This window comes from Erythrolamprus reginae, chromosome 10 (assembly GCF_031021105.1).
Source record: "Erythrolamprus reginae isolate rEryReg1 chromosome 10, rEryReg1.hap1, whole genome shotgun sequence".
NCBI classification, from domain to species: Eukaryota; Metazoa; Chordata; class Lepidosauria; order Squamata; family Dipsadidae; genus Erythrolamprus; species Erythrolamprus reginae.
In genome coordinates this window covers 44,825,620-44,842,536 of record NC_091959.1, presented here as the reverse complement: position 1 = coordinate 44,842,536, position 16,917 = coordinate 44,825,620, and the positions used below count along the sequence as shown (strand labels likewise).

At 42.6% G+C, this 16,917-nt stretch overlaps 1 protein-coding gene across 1 annotated transcript in view; it reads right to left on the bottom strand.

Moving 5' to 3' along the window:
* Positions 1-16,917, bottom strand: part of RASAL1 (RAS protein activator like 1) — a 57,012-nt gene that overhangs the window by 31,752 nt on the left and 8,343 nt on the right. Inside the window, 8 exon segments of the mRNA XM_070763100.1 lie at positions 1,859-1,947; positions 2,996-3,070; positions 3,072-3,134; positions 6,415-6,496; positions 8,976-9,105; positions 10,310-10,371; positions 11,174-11,287; positions 14,227-14,283. Coding sequence (XP_070619201.1) covers positions 1,859-1,947; positions 2,996-3,070; positions 3,072-3,134; positions 6,415-6,496; positions 8,976-9,105; positions 10,310-10,371; positions 11,174-11,287; positions 14,227-14,283 — 672 coding nt within the window.

Sequence of the window (16,917 nt, the reverse complement as noted above, 5' to 3'; positions counted from 1 at the left end):
ATTTATATTTATATTCATATTCATATTCATATCCATATTTATATCCATATCCATATCCATATTTATATCCATATCCATATTTATATTTATACTTATACTTATACTAGAAACATAGATGACTGACGGCAGAAAAAGACCTCATGGTCCATCTAGTCTGCCCTTATACTATTTCCTGTATTTTATCTGAGGATGGATCTATGTTTATCCCAGGCATGTTTAAATTCAGTTACTGTGGATTTACCAACCACGTCTGCTGGAAGTTTGTTCCAAGCATCTACTACTCTTTCAGTGAAATAATATTTTCTCACGTTGCTTTTGATCTTTCCCCCAACTAACTTCAGATTGTGTCCCCTTGTTCTTGTGTTCACTTTCCTATTAAAAACACTTCCCTCCTGAACCTTATTTAACCCTTTAACATATTTAAATGTTTCGATCATGTCCCCCCTTTACTTTTATACTTATATTTATTTAGCCCAATACATAATGTAGTTTCAGAGGATATAATCATAGTAAAAATATATCAATGGAAGATTAGAAGAAAAGATATAGGAATAATATGGAAGAAATAATAGAGTTCATAAACATATACACGTAGCTAATAGAAATATAAGAGAAGTATTAGGACAGGGGACGGAAGGCACGCTGGTGCGCTAATGCACACCCCTTACTCTTAGGAATCAGGAGAGGTCAACCATGGATAGTCTAAGAGTAAAGTTTTTGGGGTTAGGGGATGACACTACAGAGTCCGGTAATGAGTTCCATGTTTCAACAACTCGATTGCTAAAGTCGTATTTTTTACAGTCAAGTTTGGAGCAGTTCATATTAAGTTTGAATCTGTTGTGTGCTCTTGTGTTGCTGTGATTGAAGCTGAAGTAGTAGATTAACAGAGAGTTGGAAGAGACCTTGTAGGGCATCTAGTCCAACCCTATGGCCAAGCAGGACCTCCCGTGCTCCAGGCCCATTTTGGCAACGCCGGGACTGTTGGCCTGCCACTGGTTGTAAAGCTCTAGGACAGGGGTCCCCAAACGTTTTACACAGGGGGCCAGTTCACTGTCCCTTGGGCTGTTGGAGGGCCGGACTATTAAAAAAAACTTATGAACAAATCCCTATGCACACTGCACATACCTTATCTTAAAGTAAAAAACAAAATGGGAGCGTACTATTTAGGGGGGGGGGGAGAAGTCTGAAATTCATGTATGTTTATGTTTTGTTTTTAATTTTCTTTTGTTAACATCTGATTGGCTATACAAGGTTTTCTTGGCTTATGGAAAAATGTCTAAAGAAAGAAGGAAGCACTTTGGCATAATGGTTAATAAGTTAGAAAATAATTGGTGTTGTACTTTTTGAAGGAACATTAAGGAGGGAATTTAATTTAAAAAATGAATGTAACTGGATGACAAAATTAGAAAAAAAAACTTTTGCAACTTTTTTGATGATTGATATTAGTTACTAACAAAATACCGCATTTTATTCATGGAAAATTAGATGGTACACTGTATTGTTTGAATGTATGTTAAGAGAAAAATAAAAGAAATTACCCCTCCCAAAACAGTCCTCCATTTCTCCTTCCTTCCTTCCTTCCTTCCTTCCTTCTTTCCTTCCTTCCTCCCTCCCTCCCTCCCTTCTTTCCCTCATTCATTCCTCTCCACTTCTCTTTCCCTCCCTCTCTTTCCCTTTTCTTTCTTTCTTGCTCTCTTTTCCCTGTGCTCCTGTCAATCACCGGCGGGCCGGATAAATGGCCTCAGCGGGCCGCATGCGGCCCACGGGCCGTAGTTTGGGGACCGCTGCTCTAGGAAATGGTATTGCTATTGCTATCCCAACCATTGCATGCTTCACAAAAAGACCACTTCTTAGTTACCCAGTGTCCTCTCCTGCGCTGGGCAGAGGAAGCAGGCGGAACCAGTCTTTGAGAACGGCCTTCTGCAGGGAGCCCAGGCTGAACCTGACCTGCACGGAGAGAAGACAAATGAAGATAAAACCAGGGATCAGAGTTAAACCGCAACTATGGAATGCTTCCTTTCTTTGCTCTTGCAGTCACAGATCACGATCAAAAGGTCTTTCTGCTGCTTGAGAAAAAGGAAAAAGAACACATCAAAGCAAGCACAAAACAATGGTTGGAAATTAACCAAAGAGAGGAGCAGCCTGGAATTAAGGAGGAGTTTCCTAACCACGAGGACAATTGACTAATGGGAATGTCTTGGCTTCGGAAATCACGGGCGTTCCATCGTTGGAGGTTTTTAAGAAGAGAGGGCAAAGCCCCTTGTCTGAAATGGTATAGGTTCTCCTGCTTGAGCAGGGGGCTGGACTAGAAGACCTCCAAGGGCCCTTGCGTTACTCTACTCTACTCTAGTCTACTCTACTGTATTCTACTCCTCTGCCCTGTCTTGCCCTACCCTATCTTACCTGCCCTACAATACTCTATTCTATTCCATTCCATTCCACTCCACTCCATTCTACTTTAATTCAATTCAATTCTACTCTACTCTACTTTAATTCAATTCAATTCAACTCCACTCCACTCCATTCTACCTTAAATTCAATTCAATTCTACTCTACTCCACTCCATTCTAATTCAATTCAATTCAACTCTACTCTACTTAAATTCAATTCATTTCTACTCCACTCCACTTTAATTCAATTCAATTCTACTCCACTCCACTCTATTTTAATTCAATTCAATTCTATTCCACTCCACTCCACTTTAATTCAATTCAATTCTACTCCACTCCACTCTATTTTAATTCAATTCAATTCTACTCCACTCCACTCCACTCCATTCCACTTCAATTCTACTCCACTCCACTCTATTTTAATTCAATTCAATTCTACTCCACTCCACTCCGTTCCATTCCATTCCATTCTATTCTATTTTAATTCTTTTCTATTCTGTTCTTGACTCTGATTTAATTTCAGATGCTATTTGGAACCTTGACACGCTAAATATGAAGCCCTGAAGCTCCAACAAAACAGATGGCTTCCACGACTGACACCTTACCTGTCCAAGGAAGTCATTCTTGCCCACCATGTCCCAATCCCAGACTTCTACAACAAGAGGTGTCTCAGAATCAGCCCCCCTCTTCCAGGGCAAACTCCAGCATCTCTTCCCAACGTGGGAATCGGGTCTTCTTGATAACCTGAAGAGTCATAAGAGAGGGAAAGGTTAGTTGGGCTCCACCAGTTACTAACTCAATGGCCGGCTGCTCAGCAGAGTCCTGCAGGCCTTTATACTTCATTTTAGGGCCATGAAAATATTTACTGACCCCTCGCATCCTGGATATAAATTGTTTCAACTCCTACCCTCAAACAATGCCATAGAGCACTGCATATCAAGACAACCAGACACAAAGAACAGTTTTTCCCCGAACGCCATCACTCTGCTAAACAAATAATTCCCTCACCACTGTCCAACTATTCACTAAATTTGCACTACTATTAGTCTTCTCATCATTCCTCATCACCTCGAGGTTCGATTACTGCAACGCTCTCTACATGGGGCTACCTTTGAAAAGTGTTCAGAAACTTCAGATCGTGCAGAACGCAGCCGCGAGAGCCGTCGTGGGGCTTCCAAGATTCACCCATGTTTCTTCAACACTCTGTGGCCTGCATTGGCTGCCGATCAGTTTCCGGTCACAATTCAAAGTGTTGGTCATGACCTTTAAAGCCCTACATGGCATTGGACCAGATTACCTCCGGAACCGCCTGCTACCGCACGAATCCCAGCGGCTGATAAGGTCCCACAGAGTTGGCCTTCTCCGAGTCCCGTTGACTAAACAATGTCGTTTGGCGGGCCCCAGGGGAAGAGCCCTCTGGAACCAACTCCCCCTGGAGATTAGAACTGCCCCCACCCTCCCTGTCTTTCATAAACTACTCAAGACTCGTTTATACCGTCAGGCATGGGGGAGTTGAGATATTCCTTCCCCCTAGGCCATTACAAGTTATGCATGGTATGTTTGTGTGTATGTTTGGTTTTTACAAATAAGGGTTTTTAGCTGTTTTATTATTGGATTGTCACATGTTGTTTTTATCATTGTTGTTAGCTGCCCCGAGTCTACGGAGAGGGGCAGCATACAAATCCAATAAATTATTATTATTATTATTATTATTATTATTATTATTATTATTATTATTCCTATCACCCATCTCCTCCCATTGATGACTGTAACTTGTTGCTTGTATCCTTACGATTTATATTAATATTGATTGCTTCCTGATTGCTTATTTGTACCCTCTGACAATCATTAAGTGTTGTACCTCATGATTCTCAACAAATATCTCTATTCTTTTATGCAAACTGAGAGCATATGCACCAAGACAAATTCCTTGTTTGTCCAATCACACTTGGCCAATAAAGAATTCTATTCTATTCTATTCTATTCTATTCTATTCTATTCTATTCCATTCCATTCCATTCCATTCTACTCCTCTCAGCTCCGATGCTCCAGCAGCCATGATGAGGAACATTGTCCACCACACCCACTTTCCCTTAGAAAGTCCCTTATATACTGACAAGGCGTGGCCAAGTGTCCCATAGATCTATTAACGCCAAGAACTCCTCCTTTTCAGATATTCTTGTGTAGAACAGATTCTCCTGACTCTTGCATTTAACAATTCAATTCAATTTATTAGATTTGTATGCCGCCCCTCTCCGAAGACTCGGGGCGGCTCACAACAATAATAAAAACAGTATAACAATGGAACAAATCTAATAATAAAATTATATTAAAAAACCCCAACAATTTAAAAACCATACAGCACATACATACCAAACATAAAATATAAGAAAGCCTGGGGGAGATGTCTTAATTCCCCCATGCCTGGCGATATAGGTGGGTCTTGAGTAACTTGCGAAAGACAAGGAGGGTGGGGGCCGTTCTAATCTCCGGGGGGAGTTGATTCCAAAGGGCCGGGGCCGCCACAGAGAAGGCTCTTCCCCTGGGGCGCGCCAAACGACATTGTTTGGTCGACGGGACCCGGAGAAGGCCAACTCTGTGGGACCTTATCAGCCGCTGGGATTCGTGGGGTAGAAAGGTTCCTCCTTCTCTAATTCCCCATTGACCTCTGACTCATCAAGTCCCATAACTGGAGGTGTTTCAGTCTCTGGTGGTTCCTCAGTCTCCAATTCCCTTTCACTCTTGCTCTCAGACTCAGATGGAAAAAACACTGGCCTGCAATGCCGTTATTCATCCATCTGGTGCCCTTATGCACACCCCTTACAGACCTCTTTGCAATGGGGTGAGGTCAGCAGTAGACAGTCCTAAGGTTTTTATAGTTAGCTACATAGCCAGTTTTGTTTTTTCCCTAGACAGATTTTTTGGGGGGATTGTAGCTTCCTTTTATTTTTATTTTTATTTATTTTATTTTTATGCCGCCCTTCTCCTTAGACTCAGGGCGGCTTACAACATGTTAGCAATAGCACTTTTTTAACAGAGCCAGCCTATTGCCTCCACAATCCAGGTCCTCATTTGACCCACCTCGGAAGGATGGAAGGCTGAGTCAACCTTGAGCCGGTGATGAGATTTGAACTGCTGACCTGCAGATCTACAGTCAGCTTTAGTGGCCTGCAGTACAGCACTCTACCTGCTGCGCCACCAATCCTTATTGATATGGGTAATTTGTTTTTCCCAGTGTTGGTGATTATTAATGGTTTGTATAGTTTAATAATTCTTTTTGACTTCAAGGAAGAAAATGTTATAATGGCCACCCTTAACTGACGTGTTACAGCCAGAAAATAGAGTTTTGCCAATCAAGAGATCAGATGAGATCATAGTTGGCTTTTTTGAAGTTGCAATTGAGTATCCCATCATTATGGTGACTTTTGTAAGGTCGTATACTGAGACAAAAGTCACTCGTGCTGTAGTCACTGTTAGAAAAGGGTTCTATTGTTTGTAGTGAGTAAAGTAATTGTAAACTATTACAGAAGATGAGATCGAGGCAGTTGTTGAGTCTAGTGTTAGATACTAAGCCCCAGACTAGTAAGGGCATTGTATAGGGTTGTATGGATGGGTTCAGCTGTACGTTTGTTTAGGGTGCAATTAGGGGCATGCATAAGTGCCCTAGAGTGCCTTCCGTCCCCTGTCCTATTGCTCTCCTATATCTCCTATACCTCTCTTATATTCCTATATCTCTTCTTCTAGTCTTTCATTGATATATTTTATTCCTATATCTTCCCTTCTATTCTTTCTTAGATATATTTTACTATGAGTATCTCCTCTATAACCACCATTATGTATTTTACTATGTGTATACCCAATAAAACCCCCATTGTGTAATGGACAAAATCAATCAATCAATCAATCAATCAATCTCCTGGTCCTCAACCAGCTGAGCCGAATGTGGATCACTTACCATGATCAGGGGAGGTCTTATTTTGGGGGAAAACAAGGCAGTCTGCAAAATATATCCAAAGATACTCACTGCTGTTTCCAGGACCTGCCCGTTAAACAGCACGCGGGCAAAGGGATCTGAAGTTCCTGAGAGATCACGTGGTGCCAGATCTCTAAGGGAAAGAAAGCAACAGCAGATCAAAAGCAAGAAAGCAAAATAAATAAATAAATTAGCGCATACATAATTCCCCCAGAATAAGCCAGTGATCGATGGATAGACCATTGATTGTGATTCATTTCAGCGAAGACTTAGCAAAGCCACAATTTTCTGTGGCATTACAAACTTTCTCAGTTATTTACTAACCTCAGATTGTGCCCCCTTGTTCTTGGGTTCACTTTCCTATTAAAAACACTTCCCTCCTGAACCTTATTTAACCCCTTTAATATATTTAAATGTTTCGATCATGTTCCCACTTTCCCTTCTGTCCTCCAAACTATACAGATGGAGTTCCTCTCCATTAGTGATTGCAAGTTATTGGTAGAAAACCCAGGTTTGATCTCCATGAGAAGTTCTGTCAAACCAAAGGGATTTGCAATTAACTTTCCGTTCTCTCTCCCACCTCTTGGACTGCCAAAAATGTTCACAGCTTCTTCTTCTTCTTTTTTTAATCATAAACTGTTAATTATCTCACATTCTAAAGAAGGTGGAGAGAGAAATTTTTTTAAAAAAATAAAATGAAAATCACACTCCCTTTCAGCAACCTCAACACCTTTCTATTACAGCACCTTTCGCATTTTCACGGATCGGGGTGGCATTAGCGAACCTCACACCCCTCCATCGCTTGTCTCAGCTTGAAAAGAAGAGCTGGGCAGATTGTTCTGCTCAGGTAGGTAATTGATAGGGCCCCAACAAACTTCAGAAATGGTCGGACCTGGACTGATATTCCTATGATGTCATTGCTGTTTCCAGCACATTTCTTTGTAAATAGACAAACATACATAGTGACTTTGCTTTCGAGTCTTCATTGGGGATTAATTACTGCTAATTAATGGGGCCGGACAGATAGAAAGAGAGAGAGAGAGATGATAGATAGATAGAAGATAGATAGATAGATAGATAGATAGAAGATAGATAGATAGATAGATAGATAGATAGATAGATAGATAGATAGATAGATAGATAGATGACAGATAGGTGATAGATGATAAGTACACTGCTCAAAAAAATAAAGGGAACACCTAAAGAACACAATATAACTCCAAGTAAATCAAGCTTCTGTGAAATCAAACTGTCCACTTAGAACCATTCTTTCAGCTGTGGCGAGGGGGGCATTTGCCCAGGTTCGCCTGGTGCACCAGTTGCGGCCCTATTTGGACCGGGAGTCACTGCTCACAGTCACTCATGCCCTCATCACCCCGAGGCTCGACTACTGTAACGCTCTCTACATGGGGCTACCTTTGAAGAGTGTTCAGAAACTTCAGAATGCTGCTGCGAGAGCAATCATGGGCTTCCCTAAATATACCCATGTCACACCAACACTCCGCAGTCTGCATTGGTTGCCGATCAGTTTCCGGTCACAATTCAAAGTGTTGGTTATTACCTATAAAGCCCTTCATGGCACCGGACCAGATTATCTCCGGGACCGCCTTCTGCTGCACGAATCCCAGCAACCAGTTAGGTCCCACAGAGTGGGTCTTCTCCGGGTCCCGTCAACTAAACAATGTCGCTTGGCGGGACATAGGGGAAGAGCCTTCTCTATGGCGGCCCTGGCCCTCTGGAACCAACTCCCCCCAGAGATTAGAATTGCCCCCACCCTCCTTGCCTTTCGTAAGCTGCTTAAAACCCACCTCTGCCGCCAGGCATGGAGGAATTGAGATATCCTTTCTCCCTAGGCCTTTACAATTTTATGCATGGTATGTCTGTATGTATGTTTGGTTTTATAATAAGGGTTTTTAACTGTTTTAGTATTGGATTACTATTATATGCTGTTTTATTGCTGTTGTTAGCTGCCCCGAGTCCAAATCCAATAAATAAATAAATAAACCAACACTGATTGACAGTCAATTTCACATGCTGTTGTGCAAATGGAATAGTTGTGCAGATGAAATATTCAGTGAGAATATTTCATTCATTCAGATCTAGGATGTGTTATTTGTTCCCTTTATTTTTTTGATCAGGATAGATAGGTAGATGATAGATGATAGATAGATAGGTAGGTAGGTAAGTAGATGATAGGTAGATGATAGATAGATAGACAGACAGACAGACAGATAGATAGATAGATATAGATGATTGATAGATGATAGATAGATAGATAGATAGATAGATAGATAGATAGATAGATAGATAGATAGATAGATGATAGACAGACAGGCAGGCAGGCAGACAATAAATACGATCTGTTGTGGCGCAGTGGATGCAATGTTGCAGGCTAACTCTCCCCACAGCCAGCAGTTCGATCCTGACCGGCTCAAAGTTGACTCAGCCTTCCATCCTTCCAAGGCCAGTAAAGGGGGACCCAGATAGTTTGGGGCAAGACCGCTCAGAGTGGGCCAGAGAGTACTGTGAAAGCGGTATGTAAGTGCCACTGGTATGGCTCTTACTCCCAAGGGAAACACAGCCAAGGGCTCCCATGCCATCCCTCCCTTTACCTCGCTTCGAGGACATGGCAGGAAAGCAGCCGCTGGTGGGCTTCCTCCACCACTTGCAACTCCAGCGAGATTTCCCCCTGCACCTCCTCGTTGGGGTCCACGGGGCTGAGGTTGATCCAGCGATCGATTCCTGCCATGGAGAGAAAAACAGGCCCACCTAGCATGCACAGAAGCAAAATCGCATGACGGGAGATGCGTGCGTGCGATGTTGCAATAAGCGCGCAGCGCACCGGTAGGAAGGTGATAGGAACCCGCCCCTGTTCTCTTCCTATTCATTTGGTAACCAATCATCAATTTTCCCCCCATGCGTTATAGCATTCAGGATCTTCCTTCTCTTTAATTTTCATTGTCGATCCATTCGTTGCAATGAAATTTCATTTTAATGCATGCCAGTTAGTGTACTATTCCTTGTGTGTCCAATCACACTTGGCCAATAAAGAATTCTATTCTATTCTATTCTATTCTGTTCTGTTCTATTCTGTTCTTCTTCAACTTCTATGCCGCCCAATCCCAGTTTGCAACAGTGTAAATTACAAAACAATAAAAAATGCAAATGTAAATGTATAGTTTAAATCTAAAGTGTAAAACATTAATTAAAAGTGCTAATAAGCTAACCCATCAACATTTGTACATAACTTTCATACAATTTGGCTATGATAGTTGTTGAGTCATGGCTCCCAGGCCATATTCTCTTCTCTTCTCTTCTCCCCTCCTCTCCTCTCCCCTCCCCTCCTCTCCTCTCCTCTCCTCTCCTCTCCCCTCCCCTCCTCTTCTACTCCACTCCACTCCACTCCATAATTTCTATTCTGTTCTGTTCCGTTCCACTCATTCCATTCCATATTTTCTATTCTATCCTATTCTATTCTTTTTCTTTTTCTTTTTCTTTTTCTTATTCTATTCTATTCTATTTATTCTATTCTATTCCATTCCATTCCATTCCAAATGAAAATAAAATCTCTAGCTGCTATCGCCAAGGACAGCATCTTTTAGTACAGGGGTGTCAAACTTGAGTTCATTGCTGGCCACAGCAGGGTTGTGTTTGACCTTGGGGGGGGAGGTTGGTGTGGCCAGGGTGGGTGTGGCCAGCTCGACATCACTCCTGTCCAGGGGGGCGCATCTCTGGCAGCCTGAGTACTCTGCCAGTGAAAACAGTCTCCTGAGTTGCGTTTTCTGCTGTGACGGCTTCCTGCAATCCTCCTGCCGGTGAAAACACAGCTCCGTTTTCGCTGGCAGAGGCACTGCAGGCCAGAATGAAGCATCCCATGGGCCGGATCCAGCCCCCGGGGCCTTGAATTTGACATCCCTGCTTTAGTAGCAACTCCCAGGCCACTTACCCCTTGGCTGTGATGAAATCTCGTCTTTGCTCAGGGAGATTTTGCCAATGACATCGTCGTGTCTGCAGAGAAGGAAGGTGAAAAGGAGACGTGAGAGGTCACAAGGTTTTTTTCCCGGGAAGGAAAAAATAAAATATACCCATACCTTTGTTCCCTTCCTTCGTTCTACAACTAACTCTGCAACTCGTGGTCTACAGGAGGCTACCCTTGGAGAGTATCCGAAAGCTTCAGCTGGTGCAGAACACAGCTGGGTGTGGGCAGTTCTTAGAGGACCTAAGGTAGCCCATGTTATATTGATGTTCAGGGGGCTTGCAATGACTGCCAGTTTGCTTTCAGATCCAATTCAAAGTTCTTTCTTTCCCCCCCTCTATCTCTTTCTTTTCTTTTTCTTCTTTCCTTCCTTTCTTGCTTCCTCCCTTCCTCTTTCTTTCTTTCTTTCTTTCCTTTCCTCTTTCTTCCTCCCTCCCTCCTTCTCTTCCTCCCTCCTTTTTCTCTTTCTTTCTTTCTAACTTTCTTTCCTTTTCTTCCCTCCTTTCTTTCTTTCGTTCCTTTTCCTCCCTTCTCTTTCTTTCTTTCTTTCTTTCCTTTCTTTCTCTTTTTCTTTCTCTTCCTTCCTTCCTCCCTCCTTTTTCCTCCTTCCTTCCTTTCCTTCTTTCTTTTCTTTCCTTCCTTCCTTTTCCTTCCTTCTTCCTTTCTTTCCTTCCTTCCTTTCTCTTTTCCTTCCTTCCTTTTTCCTCTTTCTTTCTCCTCTTTTTCTCCTCTTTCTTTCTCCTTTCTTTCCCTTCGTTCTCTGCTTTCCTTCCTTCCTTTTTCCTTCCTTCTTTCCTTCCTTCCTTCCTTCCTCCCTCTTTGCCTTTTACTCACCCAATGGTGTCTTCATCCAAGACATAGAAAGAGAGGTTGTGGAATCCCATGGGAAGGTGCAGGGTATATTCTTCCCCCCAGAAGGGGTTCAGATTCCTCCAAACTGTGGCAGTCCTGAAGGACAGAAAAAAGGGGGAGGGGGGTCTCTTGGCTTGCTTAAAGAACCCAGATAGGGGAGTGGGGAGACTGGAAGGGAGGACGAGGGCTTGGGCAAAAATGAAACTGAACTATGGAAATAGTTCTCTGCGAGAACCCATGAAGCATTCAAGGTGTGCAGTGTGCCGCACCTGCCAAAAAAGCCAACACAGAGGCCTCTCTGACTTTCTTGCCAATCAGCTTAAAGCTCTGTTGGGAGAATTGGCGCTAGACTTATGGCTGGGGGTCACCCACAGCATTAGAAAGGTTGAGAACCGCTGGGCTAGTCTCTCCTAATCCTTTTCTTGGACTAATGCAAATTCCACCAAGTCTTCTCTTTTGGGGAATAATAATAATAATAATAATAATAATAATAATAATAATAATAACAACAACAACAATAACAACAACAACAATAACAACAACAACAACAACAACAGACGATCCAAAGTGCAGACACTGTAAAGAAACAGATGAAACAATCGATCACATACTCAGCTGCTGCAAAAAGATCGCACAGACTGACTACAAGCATAGACATGATGCTGTGGCACAGATGATCCACTGGAACTTGTGCAGGAACTACCATTTCCCAGTGGCAAAGAACTGGTGGGATCATAAGCCCGAAAAAGTGGTCGAAAATGAGCAAGCAAAACTACTGTGGGACTTCCGACTTCAGACTGACCGAATTCTGAAGCATCACACACCAGACATTGTGATCGTGGAGAAAAAGAAAGTATGGATCATCGACATCGCAATCCCAGGAGGCAGCAGAATTGAGGAGAAGCAGCTAGAGAAATTAGTGAAATACGAAGATCTAAAAATCAAGCTGCAACGACTCTGGCATAAACCCGTGAAAGTGGTCCCAGTGGTACTTGGCACGCTGGGCGCAGGGCCAAAGGATCTCAGCGGACATTTGAAAACCATCGGAATGGACAAAATCTCCATCTGTCAATTGCAAAAGGCCGCTTTACTGGGATCGGCAAACATAATTCGCCGCTACATCACACAATCTTAGGTGCTTGGGAAACGCCCGACTGGTGATGAAATACGAAATCCAGCATAGTGATCTTGTTTGCTGTGTTGTACTGACATAATAATAATAATAATAACAACAACAACAACAACAACAACAGAGTTGGAAGCGACCTTGGAGGTCTTCTACTCTAACCCCCTGCTTAGGCAGGAGACCCTACACTACTTCACTCCTTATTACTAATACTGTACTGCTATCTCCTTTGCAATCACCCATTTTATGTTTAACATCCTATTAATTCCCTCTTCCACCTCTTTCCAGAATTTCTGCGCTACCAAACACTCCCAAAACATCTGCATGATCACCCCTCTCTCCTGGCATCCATGCCAACAGGCACCCTTAACCTTCCGATAAATATAGGCAAGTTGTGCAGGTGTACGGTACCACTTGTTGTGGTTAGCTCTGGCCCAGCTCCTGCCCCAAGGACTGTGGATGTGGGGGAGACATCCACATGCTGCAGGCCTGTTTTGCTCCCGATGGAATCTGATGATGAAGGCTCCTCTGACCAAGAAGACAGGAGTGACAGGGAGGAGGAGAGTGTGGCAGGCAGCTCAGAAGGAGATCAATTCTCTAGCTCCTCCTTGGATTCGGAACAAGAGTTAATGATACAGCCACGCATGCGGAGAGCAATGCATAGGCAACAACAACTGAGAGATTATTATCAAAGAAAATGAGGCCACCTGTGGTTGGGTGGGGCTGTGGTCATTAGTGAGGCTGCTATAAAGAGCAGCCTGTGGGTTTGGCCATTGTGGAGTATTATCTGATCGTTGTGTTTCATGACTGCGTTACTGACTTTGACTTTTTGTGTGCTGATTTTTCCCCGCTTTGAAACTAAAGCAGAGCAAAGGGTGTTTCACTTTGTGAAAAAAGAAGGACTGTGAATTGCCTCACAGCTGCAAGCTAAGTATCTCAGAACTGATAAGGGACTTGTACCAATTGCCAGTTTGTTTGGAGACGAGGGCTGTTTGCTATACAAAAAGAGTGCTTAGTTCATTTGGATTTTCGGTATAAAGAACATTGTTTTGAATTTTCAAACATGTGTGTGTGTGTCTGAAATTTGTACCTGTGAATTTTCGGGAGGAGTCTACCAAAGAGCCCGACAGAACACCACTTATGTGAAATTTTCCTCCTCATTTCTCTAACCCTTGTGTCCTTAATTTTCCTTATATTCTCCACTATGTTCTTCATCTTTTGTACGTCTATTTGCAATTCACTTTGCCACCAGCACCTATACGTTGATTTCAATCGCGATTTAAAAGAAGGGATCTGAATTGTTCCTTCACGCGGCCTAATAATAGCAATAATAATAACAACAGAGTTGGAAGGGACTTTGGAGGTCTTCTAGTCCAACCCCCTGCTTAGGCAGGAAACCCTACACTATTTCAGACAAATGGTTGTCCAATATCTTCTTAAAAACTCCCAGTGTTGAAGCATTCACAACTTCTGGAGGCAACTTCTGTTCCACTGATTAATTGTTCTCACTGTCAGGAAATTTCTCCTGAGTTCTAAGTTGCTTCTCTCCTTGTTTAGTTTCCACCCATTGCTTCTTGTTCTGACCTCAGGTGCTTTGGAGAATAGGTTGACTCCTTCTTCTTTGTGGCAACCCCTGAGATATTGAAAGACTGCTATCATGTCTCCCCTGGTCCTCCTTTCCATCAAACTAGCCATGCCCAGTTCCTGCAACCGTTCTTCCTATGTTTTAGCCTCCAGTCCCCTGATATGAAATGATAGATATTTTTTTTCCTCCTTTAAGCCCTTGACAAGCGCACAATCTTCCAACAGCAACATACAAATCCCGTTTCATGCTCTTCAGTCCCCGCTGAACATTTCCTGCTGGGAACGAAAGAGCGGAGCCGCTGCCAACACCTTGCCTTGTACTTACCTTGCCACGATCTCATTGTCTATTTTGATGATACAATAGGGATCGCTGGTGCCAGACCTTGAGGGAACAAAGCAACAAACACAGGTGAGTGTCCAGGGCCAATTACAAGCACTTCGACGCATTGAAAAGCAAACTTTCTAAAAAAAACGAAAGCAACTTTGCAATCAATAGAATAGAACAGAACAGAACAGAATAGAATGGAATTCTTTATTTGCCAAGTGTAATTGGACACACAAGGAATTTGTCTTTGGTGCAGATGCTCTCAGTGTACATAAAAGAAAAGATAGAATAGAATAGAATAGAATAGAATAGAATTCTTTATTGGCCAAGTGTAATTGGACACACAAGGAATTTGTCTTTGGTGCAGATGCTCTCAGTGTACATAAAAGAAAAGATAGAATAGATTAGATTAGATTAGATTAGAATAGAATAGAATAGAATAGAATAGAATAGAATTCTTTATTGGCCAAGTGTAATTGGACACACAAGGAATTTGTCTTTGGTGCAGATGCTCTCAGTGTACATAAAAGAAAAATATACATTTGTCAAGAATCATGAGGTACAATGCTTAATGATTGTCATATGGGTCAAATAAGCAAAGAGGAAACAATCAATATTAATAAAAATCTTAAGGTTACAAGCAACAAGTTGGAGTCATATTGTCATTAGTGGGAGGAAATGGGTGATAGCAATGACGAGAAAAAAGTGGTAGTAATAGAAGTGCAGACTAGTTTGACAGTGTTGAGGGAATTGTTTGTTTAGCAGAGTGATGACATTCACTATTCTTGTGTCTAGTTGTCTTGGTGTGCAGCATTGTTTGAGGGTAGGAGTTGAAACAATGTATGTAATGCAGCCTTAGTGAATAGTGGTGAGGGAATTATATGTTTAGCAGAGTGATGGCATTTGGGAAAAAAACTGCTCTTGTGTCTAGTGGCCTTGGTTTGCAGTGCTCTGTAGTGACGTTTTGTAAGAGGTGGTAGAATAGAAACATAGAAGATTGACAGTCTGCCCTTATACTATTTCCTGTATTTTGTCTTAGGATGGATATATGTTTATCCCAGGCAATGTTTAAATTCAGGTACTGACTTAATGAACTCAATCTGTATAGTCTGGAGGACAGAAGGGAAAGGGGGGACATGATCAAAACACTTAAATAGGTTAAAGGGTTCAATAAGGTTCAGGAGGGAAGTGTCTTTAATAGGAAAGTGAACCCAAGGACAAGGGGGCACAATCTGAGGTGAGTTGGGGGAAAGATCAGAAGCTACGTGAGAAAATATTATTTTACTGAAAGAGTAGTAGATGCTTGGAACAAACTTCCAGCAGACGTGGTTGGTCAATCCACAGGAACTGAATTTAAACACGCCTGGGATAAACATATATCCATCCTAAGATAAAATAGAGGAAATAGTATAAGGGCAGACTAGATGGACCCATGAGGTCTTTTTCTGCTTTCTATGTTTCTACATAACACATCCTAGATCCGAATGAATGAAATATTCTCATTGAATATTTCATTTGCACAACAGCATGTGAAATTGATTGTCAATCAGTGTTGCTTCCTAAGTGGACAGTTTGACAGAAGTTTGATTTATTTATTTATTTATTTGTTGTTTGTTTGTTTCTTTCTTTCTTTCTTTCTTTCATTCATTCATTCATTCATTTATTTATTTGATTTGTACGCCGCCCCTCTCCATAGACTTTACTTGTTTGTTTAAGAAGTTTGATTTATTGTGTTGTTTAAGTGTTTCCTTTATTATAATTTTTTTGAGCAGTGTGTGTGTGTGTGTGTGTGTGTTAAGCCCTTTGGGTCTCCTGGTTGTGTTTTCCCAGCTCTTGAATGAGCATCACACACAAAAGCATCTCTTGCTAAATCCATGGAAACGGCGAGTGGACACACGGCGGGTTGTGTATATGTGCGTCAAAGACAAGTCTCTGTTGTGATGCTGAAAAATGATGGAGAAGGTCCCCCCCCCCCTTTTGGCTGGCATGAATCTCCGATTCTTTAGATCCTGGGCCCCACTTAAACAGAGAGAGGGGTGGCTCCCATGGACTCTTGGACAAAAGCCATTGGCAATGAGCAAGGCCAACCACAGCTAGAAAGTGGTAGAAAGCCTTTTCCTGGAGGCTTTCTGTGACAGGAAACAAATCAATACAGGGGTACCTCTACCTAAGAAGGCCTCTACTTACAAACCTTTCTAGATAAGAACCGGGTGTTCAAGATTTTTTTGCCTCTTCTCAGGAACCATTTTCCACTTTCAAACCCGAGCCTCCAAAACCGTAACTGGAAAAGGCGGGGAGAAGCCTCCGTGGGGCCTCCCTAGGAATCTCCTGGGAGGAAACAGGGCAGAAAAGGCGGGGGAAAGCCTCTGTGGGGGTCTCTCTAGGAATCTCCTGGGAGGAAACAGGGCGGAAAAGGCAGGGGAAAGCCTCTGTGGGGGTCTCTCTAGGAATCTCCTGGGAGGAAACAGGGCCGGAAAAGGCGGGGAGAATTCTCTGTGCGGCCTCTCTAGGAATCTCCTGGGAGGAAACTGGGCTGAAAAAGGTGAGGAGAAACCTCCGTGGGGCCTCCTCAGCCTTGGGGTGACTTGATCGAAGTGTATAAAATCATGCATGGGATAGGAAAGGTGGATAGAGAAAAATTCTTTTCTCTATCACACAATACTAGGACGAGGGGTCACTCCCTAAAGCTCA